The 24,419-nt window shown below is 46.2% G+C and overlaps 1 protein-coding gene across 1 annotated transcript in view; it reads right to left on the reverse strand.

The window, feature by feature from the left end:
- Positions 1-24,419, reverse strand: part of LOC143788544 (calcium-activated chloride channel regulator 1-like) — a 70,144-nt gene that overhangs the window by 44,319 nt on the left and 1,406 nt on the right. The window contains exons 2-3 of the mRNA XM_077278279.1: positions 1,376-1,516; positions 605-755 (exon numbers count right to left, since the gene is read on the reverse strand). Of these exons, the coding sequence (XP_077134394.1) occupies positions 605-755; positions 1,376-1,516 (292 nt within the window). The remainder of the gene's footprint in view (positions 1-604; positions 756-1,375; positions 1,517-24,419) is intronic.

Here is a 24,419-nt window from a genome sequence, read left to right on the forward strand (position 1 = left end):
CTCCTTTGCTGAAACCTATTTAATTCCTGTGTTTGTGTATTCCTCTTAACTCACAGTCAATACTTGTGGGGGGCTGCCTTTACCTTTGGGGAATTTCTCTGAGGCAGGGTGAGGCTTTGTTTCCTATCTTTAGGGGTAGTTAGCTCTTAGGCTGTGAAGAGGCGTCTAGGTGAGTCAGGTACGCTCCACGGCTATTTCTAGTGTTTGTGATAGGAGTAGGGTTTGCGGTCAGCAGAGTTCCCACTACCCCAGAGCTAGTTCCGATTCCTTGTAGAACTATCAGGTCATTCCGGGTGCACCTAACCACCAGGTCCATAATAAGGCACACTGCCAGCATGGGAAGTGAGAATAGGCGTTATTATTTTATTGGGCCAAACATTTTAATCAAGAAGGGTTTGTCCTAGTAGTGGACAACCCCTTTAAAGCCCCTAATACTATTTAACAAAAGTTTTCTAAAAGTCAAGGTGTGAATCATATCTCGGGTTACATTTGGTACATATATAATGTTTCATAATATTAAAACCTAATTAAAAGAGGTACAAAAAGAACTAAAGTTAATAGTGTTACAGTGTTCAAGCTAATAGATAAAAAAGAAATAAATCACCTCTTGGTCCATACACCGAAAGTAGGCTGTCATCCAGTAGGAAGTCTGGGGTCAGGTGGATATATCTTCCTGGTTCTCCACAACGTCCATACTGTAAGGTGTATGGATCATAGCCATATTTCAGATATGGGTTTGTAATAATTATATCTGCCTGAAAAGTAAAGAGAGGTACATTTCTCAATGTTTTGTGCAAAGATTGTAATAGAAAAGCTGAAGTTTATCTTTTAACTTAAAGGCATAATCCAGAAGATGCCAAAAAATTTTCCAATTTTATTGGCAGAGATATGTTCAGGTATCCTCAATCTAGTAGTTTTAGAGTCAAGAATGAATGTGACATCGGGTCACCATGGCAATAATCGGGACCCCGCATAATGGGGTCTCCGATCCAGAGGCAGAGAGGCTGTGAGCCCTCTGCTGGCTTCTGGAATGCTGCGATTGTGTTTGATTGTAGCATTTCAGGGGCTAAAGTGCCATGAACGGTCTGTGACCACTCCTGGCACATAGAGCTGGGTGTCAGCTGTCAGAATCAGAATTGGTCTTTTCATATTGGCCAGGGAGATCATCTGGGTCCCATTATGATCCTGGTTTAGGTGTGACTGAAAATCCCACACCTACTATGTAGAAACATTAAGGTTTGTATGATGCAGTTGTGAGTAAATAATTGATATATATATATATACAGTAGTATGGTGGAAACTATTTAGGATGTGGTTAAGGACACGCTTAAGATGGGGATACTTTCTAAGCTGTTCCAATCCCTTAACTGCTCACCGTGTTGTAGGTTTCTGTCCCTGGTTTTGTATAATTATTACTTGGTGTCCATGTAGATGGGATAAGGATTTTAACACTTCTGATATAAAGTCTTTTCCTTGTGGCCTGAAATAAATAACTTGTTGCTTCTTTCACCATTGCCTAGAATATAAATAAGAACAAAACATTGCTTAGCATTTAGCATATACTACATATTGTCAAAGCAAAATTCACCAATGTGCATTAGTCAGACAGCATTGTGATTGACAATAGACATCAACTTGTATCATGCTGCTTTTACAGGGAAACTGTTAGTCGATTAATACTGCCCAAACCGAAGCAGCGTCAATCAAAGCCTGACTGCCTGATTACAGGCAGCAATGTTTTCCCCTCAAACGCAGAGAAAACATAGTTTGAAGACATGCATTGCTCTAGTTTATTGACAGGTCTGTTCCATGTGTGTATAGCGGGAGAGATCTGTCAATCAATTAGAGTGGTGTGGGAAGACCTCAACCGGGCGGTGCTGGACTAGTTGCTTCTATACCTATGGTCGCCAGCCAGAACTTTAAATTATGTTTTCTCTGAAACACTGGAAAATTTCGTAGAAAAAAAACTGACATGTTCCCTTTTAGGCTATGTTCACATGCTGCATTTTTTGCTGCCTTTTTTAATCCAAATTAAAAGCTGCTTTTTACAGTACCAGTAAAAGCTATGAGATTTCAGAAATCTGATGAACATGCTTTTTTTTCCTGACTGCATTGGAAAACTTCTGCTTTTTGCAAAATTATAGGCAAAAACACAGTAATAAATTTCCCCCACTGTTGTAGTGTTGGGTTACAGGCTGACAGTACTTCAGGTACTCTTGTTCCACTTAGTGAATTTGAACTGTGGGCAGCAATAGGTTTTAGGACATTTAACAGAAAAATGGTAAGATGGCACTAGTCTATTAAATAAGAGTCAACACTAACTTCATTTTTTGTTAGAAATTTTTTTTATCAAACTCACTGCAGGGATACTTTCAAGATTCTATAGCTTTGACCTTCTACATTGCCCAATTATAGCCAATTTATGACCAAATAATAAAATTTTAATATAGATACTAGTGGCGCTTGCTATACTTATTCCTTGCAGCTGATACTAGCACGTACCACTTCCTCGTGCAAAATTTTAAAAGATTATATAAATAGTTGTGTATCTGCGCTAAGGAAAAAACCCCACTTTATTAGTATGTCTCAGTGGTCCTAACGCGGTCTTCGAAACGCGTCGGGCTGTTTTGATCCATTACACTATCCATAGCCAGTCACGTGTGCTTACACGTGACTGTGACGTCACGCTAGGTCCTGTACTGTCAGGATACCTAGCGGCTAATATATCACAGCGCGCACACGCCCCACGTGTGTAACTATATGCGAGGACTGCGGGGCAGCTCTGCCACCGGCCGGGGCAGCGCCCACAACGCATACAACTCCTGGCTTTATATAAACTTAGGACAGCGGTACGCAGGAAAAAGATCAACACCAGAGACATACGTATATGAAAAAAGAAATATTGGGTCACATTAGATCTACTTGGAATGGTGAGTGTGCTCCTACTATGGAATGAATTATTGTATATATTTATTTTTGGCGACATCCTATTTGAAAATCACCCTGCAAAAAGGGTAATGCAGGTTGGGAGATATATATAAATATAAAAACAAAAGACGTCTTTTCTCTGATCCCACAACAATTAGAAAGTGACTCAGAATAAGATTGTTAGGACCACTGAGACATACTAATAAAGTGGGGTTTTTTCCTTAGCGCAGATACACAACTATTTATATAATCAAATAATAAAATTGTCTTACAGTTGACAGCAAATTTATTCATCCCCCAAAGGTAATTAGGTTTATTAGCAAAATTTGCAAACTTTCTGCTGTTTGCAATAAACCAATCAATCAACAACAATGTAAATAGATCAGCACAACTAATATAACAAGTGGTTTCACCAAATTCAGCAACAATTGCTTTTACTGATTATGCAGTCTTCACTAAGTTTCATGACAAGTCTCCAGTACTCAGAAGAGCATCTTTGGCTGATAAGATACATAACCAGAGACTAATTTTTGACAGTAATCCTTAGCCCGTTCCTCAGGGGCAATGTCCTGCAGCTCCTTCTTATGTTTGCATGCTGCAACCACCTTCTTCAAATCCCAGCCCATCAGGCGATCATTAGGAAAAATGCTTTTACATGTGGTGGATGAGATTTGAGGTTATACTGTGTAGCTAAAGCTATAAACATAATAGATACTATATTAATTTAGGATTTTTTTTTAATTGTGCTATGCAAAAAAATCTGTATGTAAGTCTTAAGTCCTTAACCCATTATCTACCAATGTCCTTTTTTTGGGATGCCTAATCTTTAGCTTCTAGCAACTAAGATTTTATAATTTTTAAAATTAAGTCCAATTTTTTGTGTTGTGTTTGTAAAATGAATGTTTTCAAAATAGGAAATCATGTGTTAGGGTTGGCGGAATGCACCGAATATATTTATTAGTTGGGTTAGGTGCGTTCACAACCCGGGATCCACCGTGCAGGAAAGAACCTGCTGCTAAGTAATTGGCGGCACTATATGGTGGTATGAACCAGCTCTGTTAGCTTCACAGAGCGTCCAAGAAAGCAAAGCTCTGTGCCCTGTTAGACGTTCACAGAGGCACAGGCTAACTACTCAAACGAGAGCAGTCAGTGGTCATGCATGCACACAAAACTCCTCGCCGGAGGTGCCAGCGTTCTAGGGGCTTATTTCAGCCAGGTCCCTGAATACACACAAACACAATCTCCTCGCCGGAGGTGCCAGCATTCTAGGAGCTTTTTTCAGCCGGGTCCCTGAACACATACAAACACATGACCACACTGGCGCAAAGCACATAACTTAGGAAGCTTTGCACAGTATCAGTCATAGTGAGACGCTGGGACCGACGTCTCCGCTGAGCAGACTCCACTGCGGCCGATGCAGAATGGGAGACCGCAGCAGACACGGATCGAGATTCCCCCTGTGCAGCAGAGGAAACTCGACTCCTAACATTACCCCCCTCCTAGGGCCCCCCTCTTTGAGCCTCGCTAAGCTCAAAAGCTGCAATGAGCAGCGGAGCCCGAATGTGCTCCACAGGCTCCCAGGTTCTATCCCCTGGACCGTGACCCTTCCAGTCCACCAGATAAAATTTCTTGCCACGTACCACCTTGCACCCCATGATAGCATTCACCTCAAACTCATCCGTGGATGAACCCGATGTCCCGGCAGATGACTCAGAAAACCGGGACAAATGAACGGGCTTTAAGAGGGAAACGTGAAAAGTATCAGTAATACCAAGGCGTGGAGGCATAGCCAAACGGTAGACCACAGGGTTGACCTGTTCCAGAACCTTGAATGGGCCAATGTAGCGAGGCGCAAACTTAGTGGACTCAACTCGCAGCCTGATGATACGGGCGGAGAGCCACACTAAGTCGCCAGGAGCAAAGGTCGGAGCGGGGCGCCGGTGTGTATAAGCCGAAACCCTCAGTCTCTCCTTGAAGGCCCTGTGTGCGGTCCCAGATGTCACGTGCCTCCACCGCCCAGTCTGCCATCCTAGAATCGGTGGATGACACGGGCATGGGCACAGGGACACGCGGATGCTGGCCGTAATTAAGGAGAAAAGGAGTCTGACCAGTGGAATCGGCTAAGGCATTGTTCAAGGCAAATTCTGCCCAAGGTAGCAAAGATGCCCAGTCATCCTGCCTAGCAGAGACAAAATGTCGCAAGTATGTCACCAGAGTCTGGTTGGTTCTCTCTACCAACAAATTCGTCTCGGGATGAGATGCAGAGGAGAGATTCAGCTCTATGCTGAGTAAACGGCAGAGCTCTCTCCAAAACCGAGACGCAAACTGGGGACCCCGGTTGCTGACAATTTTATCAGGCCTTCCATGTAAGCGGAAAATATGTTTTATGAACAACGCCACCAAGGCCCGTGCAGAAGGTAACCGTGGAAGCGGCACCAAATGCACCATCTTAGAAAAATGATCGGTGACTACCCAGATAATGGTGCAGCTACGAGACTTGGGTAAGCCCACCACGAAGTCCATCCCGACCATCTCCCAGGGCCTGTCTGCCACCGGCATGGGGTAACGTAACCCAGCAGACCGTTGCTGAGGAGACCGATTCTGGGCGCAGGAGACACACGCCCGAATATAGTCCCCGACGTCACGGGCCATATGCGGCCACTAGTGTTGTGATCCTAATGGCAGAGGATCTCAGGGTCTTCAGCAAAGTCTGCAAACATAAAAACTAGCTCTTAGGGAGGTGGTAACTGAGCTGACCACATACCTGATCCTAGCCCACAACTAACAGCAGCCGGGGAACGTACCTACGTTGGTTCTAGACGTCTCGCGCCAGCCGGAGATCTAACTAACCCTTTCAGAGAAAATACAGACCTCACTTGCCTCCAGAGAAAGATACCCCAAAGTAGATACAGGCCCCCAACAAATAATAACGGTGAGGTAAGAGGAAAGGACAAACGTAAGTATGAACTAGATTCAGCAAAGAGAGGCCCACTAAATAATAGCAGAAATATAGAAAGCGGACTTATGTGGTCAGCGAAAAAACCCTACAAAAATATCCACGCTGAATATCCAAGAACCCCCGTACCGACTAACGGTATGGGGGGAGAATATCAGCCCCCTAAGAGCTTCCAGCAAAATCAGGAATCACATTATGAACAAGCTGGACAAAAAACAGAATAATACAAATAAACAAAAAAAACAAGAAAGCAGGACTTAGCTTATGTTGCAAAAATCAGGACCAGTAGACAAGAGCAACCAGACAAGGACTGATTACATGGATGCCAGGCAATGGACTGAGACTCCAGGAAGTTTAAATAGAAACACCCAGAGTCTTAACGAACCAGGTGACTACCAACCTGGGGAAAGAGTATCCAAGAGCCATACCGCGAGTGACCACAAGAGGGAGCCCAAAAGTATAGTTCATAACACACTAGTACGTCCTCGCCAAAAGCTCAGATGTCCTCTTGGTCCCAAAATGTCTACCCACTCTGGACAAGTGAGCCCAAGAGAGAACCTTCGGTCGTAAATTCGCTGGTACGAAAGTCTTGCCCGGGGGCACGGACTCTAGCGAAACCGGAGCCACAGTTCTCAGGCTCTCAGAAGGGACAATAAGTCGAGGCTCCTCCTCCTCCTCAGATGACACTACGGAGTGGGAGAGAGCATCAGCACAAATGTTCTTCTCCCTGGAGAGATAATGGAGAGTAAAATAGAACCGGGAGAAGAACAGGGACCATCTAGCCTGGCGAGAATTCAGCCGCTGGGCCATCTGTATATATACCAAGTTCTTGTGGTCAGTGAACACTTGGAAGGGAAAGCTAGCTCCCTCCAAGAGGTGTCTCCTCTCTGAAAAAGCCAACTTCATGGCTAGCAACTCCCTGTCCCCGATGGAATAATTCCTCTCCGCTGGTGTGAAGGTCTTGGAGAAGAAGAAGCAAGGATGCTTCCGACCTTGAGCATCCTTTTTGGAAAAGGACTGCTCCAGCACCAACGGATGAGGCATCCACCTCCATGATAAATGGCTTATCTACATTGGGGCAATGTAGGATGGGAGCGCTAGCGAAGTGTGACTTAATCGAGAGAAAGGCCTTGGAGACCTCCTCTGACCACAACTTGGGATTTGCTCCCTTCTTGGTGAGGGCTACCAAGGGAGCTACCAAAGTTGAGAAGTGTGGAATGAACTGGCAATAGTAGTTAATGAACCCCATAAAGCGCTGCACCGCTTTAATAGAATGGGGTTCCTGCCAGTCCATCACAGCCTGTAGCTTGGCAGGATCCATAGCCAAACCCTGGGCAGAGATGATATAACCAAGGAAAGGCAAAGACTCCTGCTCAAACACACACTTCTCCAACTTGGCGTAGAGGGAGTTTGCCCGTAAGAGGTCGAAGACTTTGCGAACATCTCTCCGATGGGAGTCAATATCTGGAGAGTAGATGAGAATATCATCCAGATAGACTACGACCTAGGTGGTGAGCATATCCCGGAAAATGTCGTTCACAAAGTCTTGGAAAATGGCTGGAGCATTACAGAGCCCGAAGGGCATCACCAGGTATTCTGTTATGATCCGGTGACCTTGGAGCAGCATGAGACTTTCTCTGGAGTAGGTGGAACCTGTACTGACCGCAAACCCTAAACTGACACCGCAACTAGAATTAGCCGTGGGGTGTACCTAACACATCCTAGACACCTCGACACAGCCGGAGGACTAAATACCCCTATAGATGGAAATGGGAATTCTATCTTGCCTCAGAGCAAAACCCCAAAGGATAGGCAGCCCCCACAAATATTGACTGTGAGTATTAGAGGAAAGACACACGCAGGCAGGAAACAAGATTTAGCAAAAGAGGCCCTCTAGCTAAATAGGAAAGGATAGGACAGAATACTTAACGGTCAGTATTAAAACCCTGAAAATATCCACAGCAGATAATACAAAAATTCCACCATCTAACTAAAGACATGGAATGTATATCTGCATCTCCTGAGAATCCAACTTGACTGAAAAAATCCTAACACAGTCTAAGCTGGACAAGAAAAAACAATGAATAGCACTGAATTGTAAAGCACACCGCATGTGTGCTGCAGAAACAAAAACCAGACACTTATCTTTGCTGAATTGGAAGCAGGGCAGGAGGAACCAGACAGAGGTGCAAAACCTCCAAGAACAATGGACAACTGGCAAGGACTAATGAATCCTGCACACCTAAATATCCCAGTCAGAGCTGCAATCAGCAGAGACACCTGCCCAAGATTGCAACCCAGGGACAACTGCATTACCACCAACAACCACCGGAGGGAACCCAAGAGCAGAATTCACAACAGTATTCATAGTGCCCATCCCTGGTGTTAAAAGCCATCTTCCATTCGTTCCCCTCACTGATGCGAATCAGGTTATAGGCACCCCGCAGATCTAATTTTGTAAATACCCTTGCTCCCCGTAGCCTATCAAAAAGCTCAGATATCAGGTGTAATGGGTACTTGTTCTTAATGGTGATGGCGTTAAGACCCCTGTAGTCTGCATGGACGTAAGTCTCCAGTCTTCTTCTGTACGAAGAAGAACCCAGCCCCTGCAGGTGACACTGACTTCCTAATGAATCCTCTTGCCAGATTCTCTTGGATGTACTGAGACATTGCCTCCGTCTCCGGGAGAGATAACGGATAGACTCGACCCCGGGGAGGCTCAGCACCAGACAAGAGGTCAATAGAACAGTCATAGGGGCGGAGAGGCGGAAGGGTCTCCACTAGGGTTGAGCGACTTTCATTTTTTTAAGGTCGAGTCGGGTTTTGTGAAACCCGATTTTGTCCAGAGTCGAGTCGAGTGCAGTCGGCCGATTATCGCTAAAAGTCGGGGATCGACCGAAACACGAAACCCAATGCAAGTCAATGGGGAAGCATAGTCGGCAGTGAGTGGAGGCCAGGAAAACACCTACAGTGCCCATTTTAATGCCAAAAACATCCATTCTTGTTTCTGAAGCTTGTCAATCTTAATTAACTTTATAATAATAGTTGGGCATTGGAAATTGGGAGTCATTTGGCAAAAGTTGTGGGGGGTAGGGCTGGTTCAAGGTTTTAGTGGGCACAGGAAACGTGGACTACGTCACGGCGGTGGAGCAGTGAGAGGTAAGTATGTCAAGTTTGCAAGTGCTGTGATCCTAAGCAAGCAGGGGGGCCCACTCGTTGGCATTGGCACTGGCACAGGGCCCCTCAAAGTACAGCGGTGTGTTTGCACGGCGGGGGCGCCTCCCACCAGCAGCGACACTTTTGCGTACTCTGAGGGACCCTGTGCCAGTGACGTCGCCAACGAGTATGCCCCCCCCCACCTGATGAAGGAACCTGCACTTTCATCTGCACCTTCCTCTTTGTCCCTGTGTAAGGTGGTATAACATGCGGGAAGGGGAACCTTACTTTCAGCAGGGTCAGATTCTGGCTGTGTAGAGTGCAAGGGGAATGTAGTGGTCTGGGTCAATGTACCAGCAGACTCATCTAGCAGTGGCTGGGCAATGGGCAGGATGAGGAGGAAACAGATATAGGGCCAAACAATAAAGTAGGCTAAATGCAGTTCAAAATTGGTAACAGGACTAAACCGGTCGGCACTGCTTTGTTCAGTGGAGTAGCAAACCCAAGAGCAGCAGACACTGTTTTAAGGGCCCAACCACACTAGTAGGCCAAATGCAGTTTAATATCTGATACTATAGGCCGAAAGCCAGAAGGTAGAAGCTCAGCTGTATTCAGTTGAGGGCAACACCAGGGAGGGGCAGACACCGTTAGTAGGCCCTAACCACCAATTTTTAAAAACACAGCACTTAATGAGAGCCAGAAGGTTGAAGCACAGCTGTATTCAGTTGAGGACAACACCAGGCAGGGGCAGACACTGTTAGTAGGCCGGAACCACCAATTTTTAAAAACACAGCACTTAAAGAGAGCCAGAAGGTAGAAGCTCAGCTTTATTCAGTTGAGGACAACACCAGGCAGGGGCAGACACCGTTAGTAGGCCGGAACCACCAATTTTTAAAACCACAGCACTTAAAGAGAGCCAGAAGGTAGAAGCTCAGCTTTATTCAGTTGAGGACAACACCAGGCAGGGGCAGACACCGTTAGTAGGCCGGAACCACCAATTTTTAAAAACACAGCACTTAAAGAGAGCCAGAAGGTAGAAGCTCAGCTTTATTAAGTTGAGGACAACACCAGGCAGGGGCAGACACCGTTAGTAGGCCGGAACCACCAATTTTTAAAAACACAGCACTTAAAGAGAGCCAGAAGGTAGAAGCTCAGCTTTATTCAGTTGAGGACAACACCAGGCAGGGGCAGACACCGTTAGTAGGCCGGAACCACCAATTTTTAAAAACACAGCACTTAAAGAGAGCCAGAAGGTAGAAGCTCAGCTTTATTCAGTTGAGGACAACACCAGGCAGGGGCAGACACCGTTAGTAGGCCGGAACCACCAATTTTTAAAAACACAGCACTTAAAGAGAGCCAGAAGGTAGAAGCTCAGCTTTATTCAGTTGAGGACAACACCAGGCAGGGGCAGACACCGTTAGTAGGCCGGAACCACCAATTTTTAAAAACACAGCACTTAAAGAGAGCCAGAAGGTAGAAGCTCAGCTTTATTCAGTTGAGGACAACACCAGGCAGGGGCAGACACCGTTAGTAGGCCGGAACCACCAATTTTTAAAAACACAGCACTTAAAGAGAGCCAGAAGGTAGAAGCTCAGCTTTATTCAGTTGAGGACAACACCAGGCAGGGGCAGACACCGTTAGTAGGCCGGAACCACCAATTTTTAAAAACACAGCACTTAAAGAGAGCCAGAAGGTAGAAGCTCAGCTTTATTCAGTTGAGGACAACACCAGGCAGGGGCAGACACCGTTAGTAGGCCGGAACCACCAATTTTTAAAAACACAGCACTTAAAGAGAGCCAGAAGGTAGAAGCTCAGCTTTATTCAGTTGAGGACAACACCAGGCAGGGGCAGACACCGTTAGTAGGCCGGAACCACCAATTTTTAAAAACACAGCACTTAAAGAGAGCCAGAAGGTAGAAGCTCAGCTTTATTCAGTTGAGGACAACACCAGGCAGGGGCAGACACCGTTAGTAGGCCGGAACCACCAATTTTTAAAAACACAGCACTTAAAGAGAGCCAGAAGGTAGAAGCTCAGCTTTATTCAGTTGAGGACAACACCAGGCAGGGGCAGACACCGTTAGTAGGCCGGAACCACCAATTTTTAAAAACACAGCACTTAAAGAGAGCCAGAAGGTAGAAGCTCAGCTTTATTCAGTTGAGGACAACACCAGGCAGGGGCAGACACCGTTAGTAGGCCGGAACCACCAATTTTTAAAAACACAGCCCTTAAAGAGAGCCAGAAGGTAGAAGCTCAGCTTTATTCAGTTGAGGACAACACCAGGCAGGGGCAGACACCGTTAGTAGGCCGGAACCACCAATTTTTTAAAACACAGCACTTAAAGAGAGCCAGAAGGTAGAAGCTCAGCTTTATTCAGTTGAGGACAACACCAGGCAGGGGCAGACACCGTTAGTAGGCCGGAACCACCAATTTTTAAAAACACAGCACTTAAAGAGAGCCAGAAGGTAGAAGCTCAGCTTTATTCAGTTGAGGACAACACCAGGCAGGGGCAGACACCGTTAGTAGGCCGGAACCACCAATTTTTAAAAACACAGCACTTAAAGAGAGCCAGAAGGTAGAAGCTCAGCTTTATTCATTTGAGGACAACACCAGGCAGGGGCAGACACCGTTAGTAGGCCGGAACCACCAATTTTTAAAAACACAGCACTTAAAGAGAGCCAGAAGGTTGAAGCTCAGCTTTATTCAGTTGAGGACAACACCAGGCAGGGGCAGACACCGTTAGTAGGCCGGAACCACCAATTTTTAAAAACACAGCACTTAAAGAGAGCCAGAAGGTAGAAGCTCAGCTTTATTCAGTTGAGGACAACACCAGGCAGGGGCAGACACCGTTAGTAGGCCGGAACCACCAATTTTTAAAAACACAGCACTTAAAGAGAGCCAGAAGGTAGAAGCTCAGCTTTATTCATTTGAGAACAACACCAGGCAGGGGCAGACACCGTTAGTAGGCCGGAACCACCAATTTTTAAAAACACAGCACTTAAAGAGAGCCAGAAGGTAGAAGCTCAGCTTTATTCAGTTGAGGACAACACCAGGCAGGGGCAGACACCGTTAGTAGGCCGGAACCACCAATTTTTAAAAACACAGCACTTAATGAGAGCCAGAAGGTTGAAGCTTAGATTTATTCATTTGAGGACAACTTGAATTAGGGACTGCAGACAGACTTACCAGGCTGTCCCCTGTGTGGACCATGCATCCAATACATTAACCCATTGCGCCACAAAGGACACGTAACCTTCCGTGGCCATGCCTACCGCTCCATGTGTCTGTTGTCAGGTGTACCTTTGGACTCACAGATTGACAGAATGAAAGGACAATGTGGTCTTTAACATGCTGGTGGAGGGGTGGGATGGCTTTTCTCGCAAAAGAATTGTCAAAAGGGTAGCTCATAGCGTGGTACAGCGTAGTACATCATGGCTTTATTAATATTAAATAAAATAAAAAAATAGGCTCTATGCACTGTAAAATTGGTTCCAGGGGTACACGGGCAGCAGTGGTCAGGTCAGTGGAGGCCTAGTGGAAGGAGGGACCGCAGACAGGCTTCCAAGGCCTAACATACTAAAATGGGCTGGCTGTAGGCACTTTATAATTGGTTCCAGGGGTACACGGGCAGCAGTGGTCAGGTCAGTGGAGGCCTAGTGGAAGGAGGGACCACAGACAGGCTTCCAAGGCCTAACATACTAAAATGGGCAGGCTGTAGGCACTGTAAAATTGGTTCCAGGGGTACACGGGCAGCAGTGGTCAGGTCAGTGGAGGCCTAGTGGAAGGAGGGACCGCAGACAGGCTTCCAAGGCCTAACATACTAAAATGGGCAGGCTGTAGGCACTTTATAATTGGTTCCAGGGGTACACGGGCAGCAGTGGTCAGGTCAGTGGAGGCCTAGTGGAAGGAGGGACCGTAGACAGGCTTCCAAGGCCTAACATACTAAAATGGGCTGGCTGTAGGCACTTTATAATTGGTTCCAGGGGTACACGGGCAGCAGTGGTCTGGTCAACGGAGGCCGATTGTAATGAGTGTCTGCCAGTTAGTAGTCCAAAACAACAAATAAATGTGAATGTCTCGCATTAAAACAAAACAAAAACACTAAAGGGTGCAATCATTAGGTTCAGGGGTGGGATCCTCTGCGTTGTTTCAGACCTACTAATTTAGCGCAAAATATTTACTGTGGTAAATAGAGGACACTGCCCCTGACTATGTTAAGTACCATCATACATGTCAACACAATGGTATTGTCAGTGGCAGGTATGGAAGGATGTCAGCGCATAGACTAAACATTGGTGGAAGTGTGATAGATAACTGTGGAAGTGGTAGACCAGTGTTTGACCTGGGGGTGGGTGAACTCTCTTGTGGCCGGCGGTACAGGCCCAGGGCCCCTCATGTTACAACAGTGTGTCTGACGTTGGGTGCGCACCACCACCGCCAGAGACACTTTATTGTACCATGAGGGACCCAGTAGCAATGCCGTCGACCAAAAGCGAGCACACCCACCTCTTCAGACAAACAGCAGTCTCACGGGTGCTTGCGCCAAGTCGCAATACCACGGCCCCGTGTGGGGAGTTTGGCCATTTAGGGAGGTGTAAACATGTCGTATGCTGGACAATCAGCTGCAGCAAATTAGACATTAGAAAAGTAATTCACAGTAGTCCACAGGCAAGAGCTTTTCATAGGAAAGATATGTGTCGGCCGGGCAAGGTGGGGCAAAAGATTTCGAAATCCAGTTGTGGTTCATTTTAATGAATGTTAGATCATCAACATTTTGGGTAGCCAGACGAGTCCTTTTTTCGGTTAATATTGAACCTGCAGCACTGAATACTCTTTCTGATAGGACACTTGCTGCCGGGCAAGCAAGCTCCTGCAATGCATATTCTGCCAATTCTGGCCAGGTGTCTAATTTTGAGGCCCAGTAATCAAATGGGAATGACGGTTGAGGGAGAACATCGATAAGGGATGAAAAATAGTTAGTAACCATACTGGACAAATGTTGTCTCCTGTCACTTTCAATTGATGCAGCAGTACCTGTCCTGTCTGTGGTCATAGCAAAATCACTCCACAACCTGGTCAGAAAACTCCTCTGTCCAACGCCACTTCTGATGTGTGCACCCCTAACACTCCTAGTCTGCTGCCCCCTGGAGCTCGTGTGAGAATGATCACGTGCGCTGTGTGCTGGGAATGCCTGAAGCAAACGGTCAACAAGAGTTGATTGTTTGGTTGCTAATATTAGTTCCAAGTTCTCATGTGGCATAATATTTTGCAATTTGCCTTTATAGCGTGGATCAAGGAGGCAGGCCAACCAGTAATCGTCATCGTTCATCATTTTCGTAATGCGTGTGTCCCTTTTTAGGATACGTAAGGCATAATCCGCCATGTGGGCCAAAGTTCCAGTTGTCAAATCTCCGGTTGTGATTGGTTGAGGGGCAGTTTCAGGCAAATCTACGTCACTTGTGTCCCTCAAAAAAACAGAACCCGGCCTTGCCACGCAACCAATTTGCAGTGCCCCCGGGAAAGCTTCCGCATTAAAAATATACTCATCCCCATCATCCTCCTCGTCCTCCACCTCCTCTTCGCCCGCTACCTCGTCCTGTACACTGCCCTGACCAGACAATGGCTGACTGTCATCAAGGCTTTCCTCTTCCTCTGGTGCAGACGCCTGATCCTTTGTGTGCGTCAAACTTTGCATCAGCAGACACATTAGGGGGATGCTCATGCTTATTATGGCGTTGTCTGCACTAACCAGCCATGTGCATTCCTCAAAACACTGAAGGACTTGACACATGTCTTGTATCTTCGACCACTGCACACCTGACAACTCCATGTCTGCCATCCTACTGCCTGCCCGTGTATGTGTATCCTCCCACAAAAACATAACAGCCCGCCTCTGTTGGCACAGTCTCTGAAGCATGTGCAGTGTTGAGTTCCACCTTGTTGCAACGTCTATGATTAGGCGATGCTGGGGAAGGTTCAAAGACCGCTGATAGGTCTGCATACGGCTGGAGTGTACAGGCGAACGTCGGATATGTGAGCAAAGTCCACGCACTTTGAGGAGCAGGTCGGAGAACCCAGGATAAGTTTTCAATAAGCACTGCACCACCAGGTTTAAGGTGTGAGCCAGGCAAGGAATGTGTTTCAGTTGGGAAAGGGAGATGGCAGCCATGAAATTCCTTCCGTTATCACTCACTAGCTTGCCTGCCTCAAGATCTACTGTGCCCAGCCACGACTGCGTTTCTTGTTGCAAGAACTCGGACAGAACTTCCGCGGTGTGTCTGTTGTCGCCCAAACACTTCATAGCCAATACAGCCTGCTGACGATTGCCAGTAGCTGGCCCATAATGGGACAACTGGTGTGCAACAGTGTCATCTGCCGATGGAGTGGTTGGCCGACTGCGGTCTGTGGAAGAGCTGTAGCTTCTGCAGGAGGACGAGGAGGAGGAGGAGGAGGGGGTGCGAACGCCTACAGCCAACTGTTTCCTACACCGTGGGCTAGGCACAACTGTCCCGAAATTGATGTCCCCTGTGGACCCTGCATCCACCACATTCACCCAGTGTGCCGTGATGGACACATAACGTCCCTGGCCATGCCTACTGGTCCATGCATCTGTAGTCAGGTGCACCTTTGTACTCACAGATTGCCTGAGTGCATGGACGATGCGCTGTTTAACATGCTGGTGCAGGGCTGGGATGGCTTATCTGGAAAAAAAGTGTCGACTGGGTAGCTCGTATTGTGGTTCAGCGTACTCCATCAGGGCTTTGAAAGCTTCGCTTTCAACTAACCGGTAGGGCATCATCTCTAACGAGATTAGTCTAGCTATGTGGGCGTTAAAACCCTGTGTACGCGGATGCGAGGATAAGTACTTCCTTTTTCTAACCAGAGTCTCATGTAGTGTGAGCTGGACTGGAGAGCTGGAGATCGTGGAACTTTCGGGTGTGCCGGTGGACATGGCAGACTGAGAGACGGTTGGAGACGGTATTGTTTCCGCCGGTGCCCTAGATGCAATATTTCCTCCTACAAAACTGGTGATTCCCTGACCCTGACTGCTTTTGGCTGGCAAAGAAACCTGCACAGATACTGCCGGTGGTGCGGAAAATGGTGGCCTTACAGTGACGGAAGGGATGTTGCGTTGCTGACTAGCTTCATTGGCCGAGGGTGCTACAACCTTAAGGGACGTTTGGTAGTTAGTCCAGGCTTGAAAATGCATGGTGGTTAAGTGTCTATGCATGCAACTAGTATTGAGACTTTTCAGATTCTGACCTCTGCTTAAGCTGGTTGAACATTTTTGACAGATGACTTTGCGCTGATCAATTGGATGTTGTTTAAAAAAATGCCAGACTGCACTCTTCCTAGCATCGGATCCCTTTTCAGGGATTGCAGACTGAGCTTTAACCGGATGGCCACGCTGTCCTCCAACAGGTTTTGACTTTGACACGCGTTTTGGGCCAGATACGGGCCCGGCAGATGGAACCTGTTGCAATGTTGATGCCTGCTGCGGCCCCTCCTCCACCTCCGCTTCTGAACTACTGCCGCCTGCACCCTGTTCCCCCAATGGATGCCAATCGGGGTCAACAACTGGGTCATCTATTACCTCCTCTTCGAGCTAGTGTGCAACTTCGTCTGTGTCACTGTGTCGGTCGGTGGTATAGCGTTCGTGGCGGGGCAACATAGTCTCATCAGGGTCTGATTGTGGATCAGTACCCTGAGAGGGCAATGTTGTGGTCTGAGTCAAAGGAGCAGCATAGTACTCTGGCTGTGGCTGTGCATCAGTGCACTCCATGTCAGAATCTACTTGTAATGGGCATGGCCTGTTAAGTGTTTCACTTTCTAAGCCAGGGACGGTATGTGTAAAGAGCTCCATGGAGTAACCCGTTGTGTCGCCTGCTGCATCCTTCTCTCTTGTTGTAGTTTTTGCTGAAGAGGACAAGGAAGCGACTTGTCCCTGACCGTGAACATCCACAAGCGACGCGCTGCTTTTACATTTACCAGTTTCAGAAGAGGAGGCAAAAGAGCTAGAGGCTGAGTCTGCAATGTAAGCCAAAACTTGATGTTGCTGCTCCGGCTTTAAAAGCGGTTTTCCTACTCCCAGAAAAGAGAGCGTTCGAGGCCTTGTGTAGCCAGACGACGAAACTGGCTCCACAGCTCCAGACTTAGGTGGAATATTTTTATCCCCACGACCACCTGATGCTCCACTACCACTACCATCATTACCAGCTGACAATTAACGCCCACGGCCACGACCTCTTGCACCAGACTTCCTCATTGTTTTAAAAACTTAACCAAAGTAACTTTATTTGTTGCTGTCAAACAACTTACACGGTGAGCTATAACTTCAGAATGATTTCAATATCCCTTAACAGGTTGGTGAGACCAAAAGGAAAATCAGGCACAATGTTACACACTCTGTTTTCTGTGGCACCAAATCACAGAGATGCCACACACGCAGGACTGTCACTCAAGCACAAATGTCAATATTAATCTCCCACCTATTTTTTTTTTTTTTCCTCAGGGAGACTTTAGAAACCAAATAAGATAAAATGATTTTTTCAGGGACAATTTAGAAACCAAATAATAAAAAAAAAGGCTTTCTATGGCCCACTGAGTGAGAGATGGCACACACAGGAGTCAGGAGTGGCACACAAGCCCTGACTGAGGCCAATATTTTTCTCCTACTGATTGATGTAGTGATTTTTTTTCAGGTAGATTTTAGAACCCAAATCAAGCAAAAAAATAAATAGGCTTTCTATGGCCCACTGAGTGAGAGATGGCACACACAGGAGTCAGGAGTGGCACACAAGCCCTGACTGAGGCCAATATTTTTCTCCCACTGATTGATGTAGTGATTTTTTTTCAGGTAGATTTTAGAACCCAAATCAAGCAAAAAAATTAATAGGCTTTCTATGGCCCACAATTTGAGAGAGAGAGATGGCACACCCAGGAGTCAAGACTGGCACACAAGCAGAAAGGGCAATATTGATCTCCCACTGTTTGAATTTTTTTTTTTTTCAGGGAGACTTTAGAAACCAAATAATAATAAAAAAAAGGCTTTCTATGGCCCACTGAGTGAGAGATGGCACACACAGGAGTCAGGAGTGGCACACAAGCCCTGAGGCCAATATTTTTCTCCCACTGATTGATGTAGTGATTTTTTTTCAGGTAGATTTTAGAACCCAAATCAAGCAAAAAATAAATAGGCTTTCTATGGCCCACTGAGTGAGAGATGGCACACACAGGAGTCAGGAGTGGCACACAAGCCCTGACTGAGGCCAATATTTTTCTCCCACTGATTGATGTAGTGATTTTTTTTCAGGTAGATTTTAGAACCCAAATCAAGCAAAAAAATAAATAGGCTTTCTATGGCCCACTGAGTGAGAGATGGCACACACAGGAGTCAGGAGTGGCACACAAGCCCTGACTGAGGCCAATATTTTTCTCCCACTGATTGATGTAGTGATTTTGTTTCAGGTAGATTTTAGAACCCAAATCAAGCAAAAAAATAAATAGGCTTTCTATGGCCCACTGAGTGAGAGATGGCACACACAGGAGTCAGGAGTGGCACACAAGCCCTGACTGAGGCCAATATTTTTCTCCCACTGATTGATGTAGTGATTTTTTTTCAGGTAGATTTTAGAACCCAAATCAAGCAAAAAAATTAATAGGCTTTCTATGGCCCACAATTTGAGAGATAGAGATGGCACACCCAGGAGTCAAGACTGGCACACAAGCAGAAAGGGCAATATTAATCTCCCACTGTTTGAATTTTTATTTTTTTTTCAGGGAGACTTTAGAAACCAAATAATAAAAAAAAAGGCTTTCTATGGCCCACTGAGTGAGAGATGGCACACACAGGAGTCAGGAGTGGCACACAAGCCCTGAGGCCAATATTTTTCTCCCACTGATTGATGTAGTGATTTTTTTTCAGGTAGATTTTAGAACCCAAATCAAGCAAAAAAATAAATCGGCTTTCTATGGCCCACTGAGTGAGAGATGGCACACACAGGAGTCAGGAGTGGCACACAAGCCCTGACTGAGGCCAATATTTTTCTCCCACTGATTGATGTAGTGAATTTTTTTCAGGTAGATTTTAGTACCCAAATCAAGCAAAAAAATTAATAGGCTTTCTATGGCCCACTGAGTGAGAGATGGCACACACAGGGATGGCACTCTAGCAGAAATGCCAATCTTAATCTCCCACAAAAAAAACAAAAAACAGGGACTGTCCTACAATTACTATCTCCCTGCAGTAATCTCAGCCAGGTATGGCAGGCAGCAATAAGGAGTGGACTGATGCACAAATTAAATAAAAAGTGTGGACAAACAAAAAAGATAGCTGTGCAGAAAGGAAGGAACAAGAGGATTTGTGCTTTGAAAAAAGCAGTTGGTTTGCACAGCGTCGTACACACACAGGCACAGCAACGCAGCTATCAGGGTCAGGGAGCCTTCTAGGGCAGCCCAATGAGCGACAGCGCTGAGGAAAAAAAATGTAGCTTCCACTGTCCCTGCAAACAAAAGGTGGTGTTGGACAGTGGAAATCGCTACAGCACAAGCGGTTTGCAGCTTTATGTACCCTGCCTATCACTCTCCCTGCTTCTGAAGAAGCGGCAGCAACCTCTCCCTACGCTCAGATCAGCAGCAGTAAGATGGCGGTCGGCGGGAACGCCCCTTTATAGCCCCTGTGACGCTGCAGAAAGCAAGCCAATCACTGCAATGCCCTTCTCTAAGATGGTGGGGACCAGGACCTATGTCATCACGCTGCCCACACTCTGCGTTCACCTTCATTGGCTGAGAAATGGCGCTTTTTGCGTCATTGAAACGCGACTTTGGCGCGAAAGTCGCATACCGCATGGCCGACCCCGCACAGGGGTCGGATCGGGTTTCATGAAACTTGACTTTGCCAAAAGTCGGCGACTTTTGAAAATGAACGACCCGTTTCGCTCAACCCTAGTCTTCACAGCTCTTTTGGAGAACACGTCTGCATAGGGCCAATAGTGCTTGGGGAGAGAGGAAAGATCTGCAGGTACCTGTGTTGTAGCAACCTGAACGCACTCCCTCTGACATCTACCCTCGCAGGATTTACTCCATCCCAAAATTCTCCCTGAGGACCACTCTATATGAGGAGAATGATAGCATAGCCATGGTATCCTCAACAGGACCTCATCAATTCCCTCAGGAATGACTAATAAGGAGATAATCTCCTGATGTGATGAGACACAGAAAGCGTGATAGGAATGGTTTAGTGGGTAATCTGTGAAGGTAGTGTCGACCCATTTACCACTCGAACGGTTACTGGTTTGTCGAGCATAACCAGGGGTATTGCGTGATGCTGGGCGAAAGCGGATTACATAAAATTACCCTCCGCCCCAGAGTCCACGCATAGCTCTACCATAAGATTGGATGGGCCTAAGGTAATTGTCCCCTTGAAGGACAACTTTGAGGCAAACGTCGCCGTGTCTAGTGTACCTCCTCCAACTGCCACTAGAGGCTGACCTTTCCCCGACCGCTGAGGACACTTGGAGGCAAGATGTCCTGACTGCCGGCAAACATGACAGACCTTATGTGCGGACTGGGACTTGGATCCCGCTCGTGTCACCTCTATGGCCTCATGTGACTCGGACGCCTGGACTGGAGATTCCAGAGGTCTGGCGAAGGTGGGAGCCAGCCAAAACCTCTGCCTACACTGGGCTCGCTCCAACCTTCGCTCGTGAAAACGAAGGTATATGCGAGTTGATACAGCTATGAGCTCCTCCAGTGTGGCAGGAATCTCCCTAGTATCCAAAGCGTCCTTCACATGGTCAGCCAGCCCCCTCCAAAATACGGGAATGAGGGTTTTATCCGGCCATTCCAAGTCAGACGCTAATGTCCGGAAGAGAACCGCAAAATGACTGACCGTGGTTGAACCCTGAGTCAAAGCCAGCAGTTGGAGCGCTGTATCATGGGTGACTTGAGGTCCTACAAAGACCTGTTTCAGAGTGTCCAGAAACCGAGGAACACTCGGCACCACATGATCATTGCGCTCCCACAGCGGCGTAGCCCACTCCAACGCCCTGTCCGACAAGAGAGAGATTATGAATCCCACCTTTGCCCGCTCTGTGGGAAAACGTGCAGCCAGGAGCTCGAGGTGTATACCACACTGGCTCACGAAACCCCTACAGGACTTACTGTCCCCAGAGTATCTCTCAGGCAATAGGAGGTGAGATAAGGTCGGAACAGAGGTGGCAGTGGGTAAAGCTGCTGCAGCCACGCTAGCAGCCTGAACAGCTATTGCAGTAACATCCACCGCCGATGTACCCCTGCAATTGCTGTTCATCCGCCATTACTTAGCCAGATCCTGGCGCTAGTACACTGTTAGGGTTGGCGGAACGCACTGAATATATTTATTAGATGGGATTGGTGCGTTCACAACCCGGGATCCACTGTGCAGGAAAGAACCTGCTGCTAAGTAATTGGCGGCACTATATGGCAGTATGAACCAGCTCTGTTAGCTTCACAGAGCGTCTGAGAAAGCAAAGCTCTGTGCCCTGTTAGACTTTCACAGAGGCACAGGCTAACTACCCAAACGAGAGCAGTCAGTGGTCATGCATGCACACAAAACTCCTCGCCCGAGGTGCCAGCGTTCTAGGGGCTTATTTCAGCCAGGTCTCTGAATACACACAAACACAATCTCCTCGCCGGAGGTGCCAGCATTCTAGGGGCTTATTTCAGCCGGGTCCCTGAACACATACAAACACATGACCACACTGGCGCAAAGCACATAACTTAGGAAGGTACTAGCGCATGGCCGTGTGGCCATGCGAGCCTTAAATAGTTGCAGCACGTACAGGACCTTCCTAGAAGGACCAATGAGAGGCTGATACAGAGCCTGCGCACCTACAGGACCTTCCTAGAAGGACCAATAGATTTGGCTGCAGTACCTGAGCATGTGACCCTTGATCTCCACTGAGAGATCTTACCCTGGGCATGCTCAGTGTATGCAAAGCAGGACTTAGTCCCAGAAAAGCCTGCTCGCCGCAGATCAGTGCAGGGTACAACAGCAGAGCCTGGAGAGGCAGCAGTAACCCTTTGCACAGTATCAGTCACAGTGAGACGCTGGGACCGACGTCTCCGCTGAGCAGGCTCCACTGCGGCCGATAAGGAATGGGAGACCGCAGCAGACACGGATCGAGATTTCCCCTGTGTAGCAGAGGAAACTCGACTCCTAACATCAAGTCATTGTCATTTTTAATTGAATATTGGGACGCCCTTTTCTGAAACATCCGTACTTGTAAAAATTTTAATTTGGCAAGTAATGGGTTAAGAATGTATATTACAGAAACCATAATTTCTAAATAAATGTCTCTTTTTTTTTCTTCTAGTTAAGCAGTTTTTTTAAATTCTTTATTTCCTAGTAATATATTTCATAACACCATCATCCATATGACTCATAAGAGAGTCATAAGAAAGTTCAAAATCCATCAAGTTCAAGAAAGAAATTCAGAATGGCTGTAAGGAGGAAATGATTATGCTCAACATTAAGAGGTGGCTCTCATCTCGTACATTTATGGCACATTCACAATACATATTATAAATGTATATTAGAAAGAAAATGAAAGAAAAAATAAGGCCAAAATAAATTTCCAATATTGCTGTGAAAATCTATATTTACATAACCCATTAAAAAACCTGCATTTTAAAGGATTAGAAGGATATTCTCATCTTTTACGTTTATGGCATGTTCACATCTACTTCAATATTGGGGCCCTGATGCTCGCTGCTTTCAGTGAAGTGTGGTTTGGTATTCTCATACAAATGAATAGGAATCTATTTATATTTAGCTTAGTCCAGAAACACTTGGAAGACGGTACTGTATATACCCTAAAAATTAGCTTTTTGTTCACAGAAAATACATTTATCTATTTTGACAAAAATATTTCAATGTAATTTGTAATGAACAATGTTTCCATGATTAATGTGAGAAGTATAGTCTGAAGCATAGCTCAGAATATCATCTAGATAACCACTATTTGACTAAAAGTTTAATTGAAAATACTATTCACAATCACAATATCTTTAGAATCAGTGGAAGCTTTACTTAAACCGAAAGACAAAATCAGATACAATCTAATGATGACTCTCAAGAGTTTTGTTTCTTTTGATCACTATTCGCGATGAGCGAAATTGTTTGAAAAGCGATCGCCAAACATAAATTTGGAACAAATATGGCACATTCGGATTCGTGATCGGAAACACGAACAAAATGTAATAAAATCGGAAATATTCAGTAAAAAGTGAGGGAAAATATTTGCGTTGCCACTAAAGAATTTTCAGCTCTTTGGCTATGATAATGGTATGAGCGTAGGGCACGTGTTTGATGAGGGGGGACGGTTTGCGTGGCATGCTTGTAAACTGTAATTTATTTTTTTTCTTCTAACTTTCTGTGTGCACATTGCATCTAGCCAAGCAGGAAGCAACCACAATGTCCTGACACAACGTCTTTTGTCATTGGCTGCTGAAATCACATGTTCCTCTCCATATAAATAGCGGACATCTTGTTTTTGCGCCATTTTGACACTGTAACAGCGCAGAGAAGCTGCTTTTGATGCTGGGACTGTTTGATGCTAGATTTTAGGATGTTAGCTAGGTGGTTGTTTATCAGTCAGATAGTTTAGCTAGCTAGTGTCCTGTAGCCTGCCATATTCCACATTGTAATTTTGGGGCTGTGAAATGAAGCTGTCTGCAGAGCTCATGCACATTAAAAAAAAAAAATTCTGCTGCTAAACGTGATACATCAAGCCATATCCTCCACTGTAAATTTGGGGCGTTGAAATGAAGCTGTCTGCAGACATCACGCACATTTACAAAATCCCACCATCTCCGTACTGCACAGCCACAGCTCACCGCAATCAGGCAGTGTTAAAATTGATCTGCCTTGGAGATCAGTCATACAGCTGAAAAGGTATGGACAGCTCTCCAGGCCAGTCAGGGAGTAGCAGTTACCAGGAGCTACCCTGGCAAAGGAAATAGACAGTTCCTGAATGTTCCAATGACTACTGAATGCTATAATTCTTGAAGTTTGAATGTTAAAAGTTAACCTGGCAAGGTTTCTGCTTTAAAAGTTTGTTTATTTGAATATTTGAAAAGACACTGAGGATATGGACAGTGAATGGTCCACAAACTTTCTTGTAAATAGTTGACACCTTCACTCACAACCCTTGGGACCCCGCTTCATCTGTGGGAAGCGTTACCATCTTTGCTGCAGTAACATTGCCCCAGAGGACCCCTTTAAGCAGCATCGGTCCCCTCTGACCGAAAACCACAGGTGGCGTCACAAACACAAACTTTATTCCAAACCCCTTTAAGACCTTTCCCCTTTTACTTGAGTGCCCAGGGCCATGGACCAGG

This window comes from Ranitomeya variabilis, chromosome 8 (genome assembly GCF_051348905.1).
Source record: "Ranitomeya variabilis isolate aRanVar5 chromosome 8, aRanVar5.hap1, whole genome shotgun sequence".
Lineage (NCBI taxonomy): Eukaryota > Metazoa > Chordata > Amphibia > Anura > Dendrobatidae > Ranitomeya > Ranitomeya variabilis.